At 45.4% G+C, this 10059-nt stretch overlaps 1 protein-coding gene across 1 annotated transcript in view; it reads left to right on the top strand.

The window, feature by feature from the left end:
* Positions 1-5626: 5626 nt before the first annotated feature.
* GOLPH3 (golgi phosphoprotein 3) overlaps positions 5627-10059 on the top strand; it is a 77138-nt gene continuing 72705 nt past the window's right edge. The window contains exon 1 of the mRNA XM_023216552.2: positions 5627-6168. Within this exon, the coding sequence (XP_023072320.1) occupies positions 5944-6168 (225 nt within the window). The 5' untranslated portion in view covers positions 5627-5943. The remainder of the gene's footprint in view (positions 6169-10059) is intronic.

Raw genomic sequence — 10059 nt, 5'->3', positions numbered from 1 at the left:
AGGCATGGTCGCGCATGCCTGTAATCCTAGCTACTCGGGAGGCTGAGGCAAGAGAACTGCTTGAACCCAGGAAGCGGATGTTGCAGTAAGCTGAGATCATGCAACTGCACTCCAGCCTGAGTGACAGAGCAAGACTCAGTCTCAAAACAACAACAACAACAACAACAACAACAACAAAAAACCAATAAAAACATGTACATGAACGTTCATAGCAGTTTTGTGATAGCACCAAATTGGAAACAACCGGAAAGTCCTTCAATGGATCCATGGGTAAACAAATATGGTACCTAAGTACCATGAATTACCACTCAGCAATAAAAAGGAACAAACTATTGATATATGCAATTTGGATGGATCTCAAGGGAATTATGCAGAGTGAAGAAAGCAAATCTCAAAAGGCTTCATAATGTATGATTCCATTTATATAACATTCCCAAACGACAAAATTATAGATGGAGAACAAAGTAGTGGTTGCCAGGAGTCGGAGATAGAGTCGGGGGAGGGGCTGGAGCTGCCATGACTGTAAAGGGGCAACATGAGAGATCTCTGTGATGATGGAGCAGTTTTATATCTGTTTTTATTTGTTTATTAATCTTTTTTTAGAGACAGGGTATCATTCTGTGGCCTAGGCTGGAGAGCAGTGGCACAATCAGAGCTCACTGTAGCCTCAAATTCCTGGGCTCAAGTGATCCTCCTGCCTCAGCCTTCCAAGTAGCTGGGACTACAGGAATCGCCACCATGCCTGGCTAATTTTTTAAAAAAAGTTTGTAGGGACGGGGTCTCCCTATGTTGACCAGGCTGATCTCCAACTCCTGGGCTCAAGCAATCCTCCTGCTTCAGACTCCCAAAGTGCCAGAATTACAGTTGTGAGCTACCATGCCTGGCTTATTTTTATATCTTGATTGCAGTGGTATTTACACAAATCTACATGTGGTAAAATTGCATAGAATGACACACATATAAATGAATGCATATAAAACCCATGAAATCTGAATAATGTCTGTGGATTATACCAATATTAATTTCCTGGTTTTGATAGTGTGCTATAGTTACATGTTACTACTGAGGGAAATTAAGGGTACACAAGCTCTCTCTGCACTAATTTTCCATTTCCTGTTAATTTATTTCAAATTTTTAAAAATCAGATTTTGAGTCATGATAATAAAGGCTTCTTCTCTCCATTATTATAAAAGAATTTACCCATAGTTTTCTTCTGGTTCTTTTCATTTTCTAGGCATTTTGAAATTTTTATTGGGTTAAAACAGAAAGACTCTGGGCCAGGTGCGATGGCTCACACCTGTAATCCCAGCACTTTGGGAGGTCGAGGCAGGTGGATTACGAGGTCAAGTGATCGAGATCATCCTGGCCAACATGGTGAAACCCCATCTCTACTAAAAATACAAAAATTAGCTGGGCGTGGTGGCGCATTCCTGTAATCTCAGCTACTCAGGAGGCTGAGGCAGGAGAATCACTTGAACCCGGGAGGCAGAGGTTGCAGCGAGCCGAGATTGTGCCACTGCACTCCAGCCTGGCGAAAGAGCAAGACTCCATCTCAAAGCAAAAACAAAACCAAAAAACAACAACAAACCCAGAAAGCCTCTGTACACCGAACTACCTACACAACAAATTCTCTTGGAAGTGCTGTGTACTTCTTAAAAGCTCAACTGAGATAAACTCAGGCAAACCTGGTCATTGCCCAGCGATCCCTGTATCATCCTCTCCTACACAAGTCAGAAGTGGGAGTAGTCCTCAACAACTCCACTCCTTTATGTCCCAACACTCCATGGTCAGTCTTTCATTGGGTTGTGTCAATTCAACTTACTAAGTATCTCTTGAATATAGTCACTGACCACCCTCTCTTCTTCCACTATAGGGGTCGAACTTACCATCAGGTTCTGCAGGACTACTGCAAAAATGAGCTGCTTCTGTATCCTATATCCATGCTTTGGGTATATCCTGCAAGCTTTTCAAAATGCAAATCTGATAACATCTTCCACTTGCCCATCCCCTTCTCCCCCACAGAGGGCATTTAAAAGTACCCTTGATAGCTTCCCATTGGGTTTCATTGGATAAAGACCAGATTTTGGCCGGGCACGATGGCTCACACCTGTAATCCCTGCACTTTGGGAGGCCAAGGGGGGCGTATCGCTTGAGCCCAGGAGTTCAGGACCTGGGCAACATGGTGAAACCCTGTCTCTACAAAAAAACAAAATACAAAAATCAGCAGGGTGTGGTGGCATGCACCTATAGTCTCAGCTACTTGGGAGGCTGAGGTGGGACGATCGCTTGAACCCAGGAGGCAGAGCCAAAATCGTGAGACTGCACTCCAGCCTGGGCAACAGAGTGAGACCCTGACTTAAAAAAAAAAAAGACCAAAATCTTAAAACAGCCTTAAAATGGACAGCACTGTATGATTTGGACCTTGTCTGTAACTATTGCTTTTGCCATCACTCCCTGCCTCAGCCCAGGTAAAAACTCTTCTACTTGGTTCTCCTCCATCCCATGATCTGTCTTTTGCTACATGGCCTTTGCATATTTCTTCTCAGGAATGCCCTCCACCTCCAACTTGGTTAATTTCAGTTCATTCTTTGGCTTACGACTTCTTTAGAGCAGCTTTGAGTCCCAGATAAAAACTTAGGTTTCTTACATATATGACAGTACATGGTCTCATAGGACTGTACTCCTTCTTTCAAAGCATTTCTAAATTTATACATAATTAGCATCAGGATTTGCTTAATATCTGTGCCCTTCATTAAACTGTCAGTTTCATGAAAACTATGGCTATATCTCTTTTGACTTAGTATTGTATCTTTATTGCTTATTACAATGCCTGGTATGCAGCAAACATGTAGAAATACACTTGTTTGATGACTGAATTAAGGACCAGGGTTCTAATCCAGGTCTGCGATTTTCCAGATGTGTTAAGTTGGACAGATTACTTAACTGCTCTGAACTGGTTCTTCATAGATAAAATGGGCATCTCTGTTCCCTAGGAAGCAGGGCCTAAGACAAAAGGCTTTTGTGCTTTATTAGGGTGTGCAACAGCTAGGAGCAGGAGCAAGTGGAGGGGAGTGAGGAGTGAAGGGGTTGTTGAGCTTGCCAGAGCTAAATGCTACTGAGAATTTGTATAAATGATCTCAGAACAGTCTATGCGAGGAAAGAAAGGGGTCCTGTTATCCACCTGCTTGAAGTGCTTACTCCCCCACACTTGTAGGTGGCAATGGAGGTGCTGCCAGACTGCACTGCATGAGATGGTTGCAGTCCATGTGGAGTTGGTCAGCACAGCAGCAGCACCTAACCTGCAGGGTTCTGGTGGGGGTTACTGGAGACCGTGCCTGGCACATCTCAGCAGGCAATAAACAAACACTCATGGCTGGGCGCGGTGGCTCATGCCTGTAATCCCAGCACTTTGGGAGGCTGAGGCTGGTGGATTGCCTGAGGTCAGGAGTTCATGACCAGTCTGTCCAACATTGTGAAACTCCATCTCTACTGAAAGTACAAAAAAAAGTTAGCTGGGCGTGGTGGTGCGTGCCTGTCATCCCAGCTACTTGGGAGGCTGAGGCAGGGGAATTGCTTGAACCAAGAGGTGAAGGTTGCAGTGAGCCCAGATCACGCCACTGCACTCCAGCCTGGGCGACAGAGTGAGACTCTGTCTCAAAAATAAATAAATAAAAATAAAAAAAGAAACACTCATTGTTATAATTAGGAAATTCTCATTCCTAAAATTCCTTCTTTTTTCTTTCCTGTTCCTGAAATATCCGTTCTTCCTCTTCCTTCCTGTTTTTAAAATATCTCCTTCCTTCCTTCCTTCCCTCCTTCCTTCCTTCTTTCTTCTTCCCGCCTTCCCTCCCCAGCTGCCCTCCACCCCCACCCATCATTCACTCTAATTGAAAAAGAAGCTGCACAGACTTTTATGACCTAATCTGAGAAGTGACACACAGTCAGTCATGTTGGCCACATTCTGTTCATTTCAAGACAGTCGCTAAGTCTGGCCCACACTCAAGGGGAGGAAAATTAGGCTTCATATTTTGAGGGGAGGAGTATCAGAGGATTTGCCAGCATTAAAACCTTGAGGAGAGAAAGGAGAACAGCTGGGTGAACAGGGGCAGAGCTGGGAGGGAGATTTTCACTACACACGTCTTTGTACTCTTTGAACTACATACTTGACTATATTAGTCAAGTAGTTTTTTTTTGTTTTTGTTTTTGTTTTTTTTTTTTGAGACAGGGTCTTGTTCTGTCTCCCAGGCTGGTATGCAGTGGCGCAATCACCCTCATGGCAGCCTCAAATTCTGGGCTCAAGCGGTTCTCCTGCCTCAGCCTCCTGAGGACCTGGGATTGCAGATGTGGGCCACTACTCCTGGTTAACTTTTTTCAAATAATAAATTAATCACATTTATTTTACAAATAAACATTTCAAGCTACAATATTTGGTAAAATCAGAAAAGAGATGTAGAAAAAAAGTCAAAAGAGGGTGTGAATGGGAGAAATTGGTTGAGGTGAAATCGACCTTCGCCCAGACAGGTGGGAAAAAGGGAAGGTCCACTTGGTGCTCCCCTTGGACCCTCTCTTCCCCTCATTTAGCACTGTCACTTTCCAGGGCATGGGATGGTAGGCAGCAGGAGTTCTGGATAATGGATTTGTGGAAACAGAAGAACCCATCTAAATCACTCTTTAGCCACAGCCCATGATCACTTTTTTTTTTTAATTTTTATTTTTTGCTTTGCTGTTGTTCCACTCTGTTCATACATTGTTTAATACAGGATGGCACACAATGCCATTCCTGATTAATGTTTCACTTACAAGCGCCACCCTCTACTCCTCCAACTCTTGACTCAGGTTTGACAGCTATTTTTTAACGTAATTTGCGTACGCCAAGAGGATTTCACTTAGTAATTACACGGAGAGAGATCTGATGCGTACAAAGACGTGGCATGAAACCCTGCAGGTTTATTGTCTCTATAAAAAGATCGTTAAGGTCGAGCGTGCTAAGTGTGCGGCACTAACTGTACTCACTACGCCCTGGTCACTTTATAGCAGAAGTCCGAGGCAAGAAAAGAAGTTTTACAAACCATACTGGTCAATTGTTCTATCTTTACTCCTGGAAAACGCTAAAGGTCCACTTTGAAACCATTTGGACGCACTTGCTTCTTCTAAAAGGTTAGGGAGTCCCGGCAGAAAGCGCGCCCCTCCTCTTCCAGTAGCCGCGAGCAAAGTGCTTTCTGCCACTTCTGCGGACCCCGGAGTCCAAATGGGACCCCTTTCACACGGCCGCGGAGCCGCCTCCGAAGACGGCGGTGTCTGAGGCGCGGAGGGCAAGGCTGGAGTGGGGTCCACCTTCGAGGGGCCCAGACTCTTCCGATTCGTGGGGGGCCCCACCAGGTTCAGGCTCCAGCCCTGGGTAGTGAAGGCAAAACAGGGAGCGGAAGGACGGAGGGCACGTCATGGGAGTGGGACTACAGGACCGCGGGTCAGGGCGCGCAGGAACTACAAGGAAAAGACAAGCACCAAGGGCCAGGAAGGGTGTAGGCGGCAGTGCCAGAGTATCCCCGCCCGCCGGGTCCGGCCGCCCGGTCCCCGCCCGCCGCTTCCGGCGTCTCCTGGCCCAGTTCTCCCGCGCCGACTCTGCCACATCCTCCGCTGACGTCAGCCGGGGCCGCCATATTGGAAAGGCGCCGCCGCCGCCTCCGTTTCGGAGCTGGGGCTGTCTCGGGGGCCGCGGCCGCAGGCAGGAAGGCGCCCCTCTCCTGCTCCGCCGACGCCCGGCCAGCTCGCTTCGCCCTGACCAGTCTCCTCATGACTGCCCCCGGCCCCGCTGCCGACGGACGTCGCCCCGGCGTCCGGATTTAACACGGAAACCCGGGTCGGAGGCCGCGCGGGGAGGAGGAGGGCGAGCAGGTCGGTCCCGCGTCCCTCTCGGCCCGGCTCGGCGCCTCGGCGGGAGCCATGACCTCGCTGACCCAGCGCAGCTCGGGCCTGGTGCAGCGGCGCACCGAGGCCTCCCGCAACGCCGCCGACAAGGAGCGGGCGGCAGGCGGCGGCGCCGGCAGCAGCGAGGACGACGCGCAGAGCCGCCGCGACGAGCAGGACGACGACGACAAGGGCGACTCCAAGGAAACGCGGCTGACCCTGATGGAGGAGGTGCTTCTGCTGGGCCTCAAGGACCGCGAGGTGCGGACGCGGCGGGCAGGGCGGGGGGAGGCGGCGCGGGGCCCGGGCGCCAGGTGAGCTCCAGGTAGGTGCCAGGTGAGCGCCCGAGGCTTCCGGCCCGCGCACCTGCCCTCACTCCGGAGCCCGCGCCGGGTGTCGCCCAGCTGACCCCGAGCAGTGTCGGAGTTTGTTGACCCCCTGCGCGGCCGGTGCTTTCCGGATCCTCCCAGTAGAGATGGCTTGGATTTTTCCTTACCCCTTTCACAGTCGCTCCTTTCATTTCGACACCCTGGCAGTTTGTATTTCTTCGTCGCCTTTTTCCGCGTTTTTAACCCGTGTAGACCCCAGGGTGCAAATCCAACCCGGAGACTGCCCGGGAAACAAACAGCTGGAGCCACCAGCGCAACGAACTCTTGGGTTTTTGCAGGTTTTAGGACCTGGGAGGGGTGCCCGGATCTGCTTGCTGGGGATTTTCTTCTTCAGTTAAAGCTTACTGTTGGGAATTAGGAAAAACGTAGGCGAAGTGGTAATACAGGAAAAAGCTCTTGCTGAGTAAAATCAAAATTCTCATGAAACCTCCTGGCAAATGACTTTCTAGGTGAACCTGACTTGGGTAAGAGATTATTTTTAGTATAGCTTTTATATTTTATCAGTTGATTAATCTCAAAGTCTTGCCGTCTTAAGAAAGGATTTTTTCATCGAATGCTTGAAATGTAGGTTTGTGAGTTGATGAAAGGCCTCAGATTTTCAGGTGGGTTGAAGTTGCAATAGATATTTCTTTGTATTATGACTTTGAAAGCGTTTATTTTCACTTCAGTGTCCAAAATTTTCATACACAGAAAAGTTGAAGAAGTGATAGATACGTATGTGTATATACTCTTTCCTAGATTCTATAACGTTCTGCTGTATTTATTATATTTGCCTACAAAAATGATTATTTATTTATTTGGAGACGGAGTTTCGCTTTTATTGCCCAAGCTCCTGGAGTGCAATGCGCGGTCCGAAACCTCCGCCTCCCCGGTTCAAGCGATTCTCCTGCCTCAGCCTCCTGAGTAACTGGGATTACAGGCATGCGCCACCATGCCAGGCTAATTTTGTATTTTTGTTTTGTTTTTGAGACGGAGTCTCATTCTGTCGCCCAGGCTGGAGTGCAGTGGTGCAGTCTCCACTCACTGCAACCTCTGCCTCCCGGATTCAAGCGATTCTCCTGCCTCAGCCTCCCAGCTGGGGCTACAGGCGTGCGACGCCACGCCCAGCTAATTTTCATACCTTTAGTAGAGATGGGGTTTCACCATGTTGGCCAGGATGGTCTTGATCTCTTGACCTAGTCATCCACCCGCCTCGGCCTCCCGAAGTGCTGGGATTACAGGCTTGGGCCTCCACGCTCAGGCCTGATTTTAAGAAAGTTTTCCAAGTTTAGGAAGGTGGGCAAAAAAAAAAAAAAAAAAAAAGTCTTACAAAACAACGTAATCTTTCTTGGTCACTGAAACTTATTAGATATAGGCAAGTTTAATATGGACTGTTTATGGACCCTTGTTATTTAGAAATCTAATGAACTAAAGGTTAGCTTGATAGATACGTGTAGGGCATCTGTCGTATCTTGGTTTCCCATTTCTCAGGTTTTAATAACAGTAACCTTGAAAAAAGTTGATGTTCCTCTGGCTGTGAAAGGGTTGCTGTACCTGTTTATTGAGTTGTGATGATAAAGCAGGCTGTATGTGCAATTCCTTGTTCTTTGGATGAAAAAGTGAACTAGGTGTATAGTGTCCTGCTAATGTACTTTTTAGAAAATGAATTCAACTTTAGGTTTCAAAATTTGGAATCTTGATTATAAACATTTGTCTTTTTTTTTTTTCTTTCTTTTTTTAGACGGAATCTTGCTCTGTGGCCCAGACTGGAGTGCAGTGGCGCCATCTGGGCTCACTGCAACCTCCCCCTCCCGGGTTCAAGCGATTCTCCTGCGCTCAGCCTCCCGAGTAGCTGGGATTACAGGCATGCACCACCATGCCCTGCTAATGTTTGTATTTTTAGTAGAGACGGGGTTTCACCATGTTTGTCAGGCTGCTGTTGAACTTCTGACCTCAAGTGATCCGCTCGCCTCGGCCTCCCAAAGTGCTGAGATTACAGGTGTGAGCCACCACGCCCGGCCATAAAGATTTTTCTTTTTGGACAAAAATAACATAGACATTTTAGAAAATGCAAAAAAAAAAAAAAAAAGCAAAATTAAAACATATTCCTGAGTGAACACTTTGGTTTATAGTTTTTGAGACTTTTCTGTGTGGATAAAACTCGGTGGAAAAAAAAAAAAAAAAAACTAAAAAATAAGCTTTTGGTATTCTGAGTCACACTGAGAAATTATAGTGAGGAAGTACCTACTTGTTTTTTCAAGTACATGTTTCTCTAAATCAAGCTTGTCCAATCCGTGGGCCAAATGTGGCCCAGGATGGCTTTAAATATGGCCCAACATAAATTGGTAAACTTTCTTAAAACATGAGATTTTTTTGCAATTTTTTTTTTTTTTAAAGCTCATCAGCTATTGCTAGTGTTAGTGTATTTTATGTGTGGCCCAGGGAAGCCAAAAGTTTGGACACCCTTGCTCTAAATGTTTAAGGTAAAGCATATTAACATGCTGTTTTTCGGTGATTGGTTCTGAAGAAGATAATCTAAATAATTTTTTGAAGTTTAACCGTACTCACATAATTTAAACAATTTAAAGTTCTTTGGCAGGTAATTGAAACCATGTGTTACGTTTATTTTGGTGAAGAGTCACTCATTATACTTTGCTAGTCATGGCTAAGGTCCAGACGCTTGCTAGCTAATTGTGAGCATTTTTTCCTGATTTCAACAACTACATAGGGAAATTTTTTCTCTTTTTTTGTAGGCAAGTCCAGAGAGTTGAGGGGTGGGGTTGAGACAACTGGATTTTGTACTGCTTTAGATTTTAGTTTTAGGGATTAGCCTATGTATTTTTTCCTTTCATCACATCTTAAAATTTTTTTTTTTTTAAGAGATGGAGGTCTCGAGATATCGCCCAGGCTGCACTCAAACTCCTGGGCTCAAGCGATCTGCCCTGAGTAGCTGGGACTACAAGGTGCATGTCATCAAGCCAACTCATCATGTATTTACACTCTAATAACCAGCCCTGGCACTTTATTTATTCATATGTTTTTCCCTTAGGAGGCTCCCCACCATGTCTTTAACTTATAGTACTCTTTTTAGGGAGCAGGAATTGCTCTCTTACCCTGAGCCTAGGCGTTTATGCTAACTCATTGCCTTAACTGATTTTTACTTAGCATTCATCTTTTTAATGTCTGGATTCTCTTAAGACCTTTAAAAGCTAAACTTTACATTTAAGCAAGTCATTAATGTTGGAAATATTTTATATATGTGAGCTAATAACTTTATCTGAATATACTTGTTAAACCAGTACCTAGAGCAAGAAACAGAAGCCCTAGCCCTCTACTTGAATTTCTTTCCAGTTACTACCCATTCCTCAGGTGTAACCACTGGCTTAATATTAGAATTTGGCATAGATTAATTTTGCCTAGTTTTTTGTACTTTGTGTCTGATTTTTGTTCAACGTGAGATTCATCCGTATCGTGTGAGGTTATCTTTTGTTCTTATTGTCTTACCAATTTATTTTTTAACATATTTATAATCTATAATATTTAAAAAATTACTTTGACATATTCTGAGTCAAGTCTCCCTCTCCTTTTTACTGAACAGAAGAAGGTTCAGTTTTCGAATAAGCAGATGGTCTGGCTTCAGATTACCTATTAGGGGTGAGTCTAGAGTCATTGTGATTTATTTTTTTTTTCTTTAAGTACACATTTCAGATTTTTTTTTTTAAACCAATGATACTTCTTTTTTGCTTTTATAAAACAAGGATGCCTAGGCCCCTCAGGATTCTCA

This window comes from Piliocolobus tephrosceles, chromosome 4, assembly GCF_002776525.5.
Source record: "Piliocolobus tephrosceles isolate RC106 chromosome 4, ASM277652v3, whole genome shotgun sequence".
In the NCBI taxonomy this organism is placed as follows: Eukaryota; Metazoa; Chordata; class Mammalia; order Primates; family Cercopithecidae; genus Piliocolobus; species Piliocolobus tephrosceles.
Note: the sequence above shows the minus strand (reverse complement) of the source record. Positions and strands in the feature narration are given on the sequence as shown.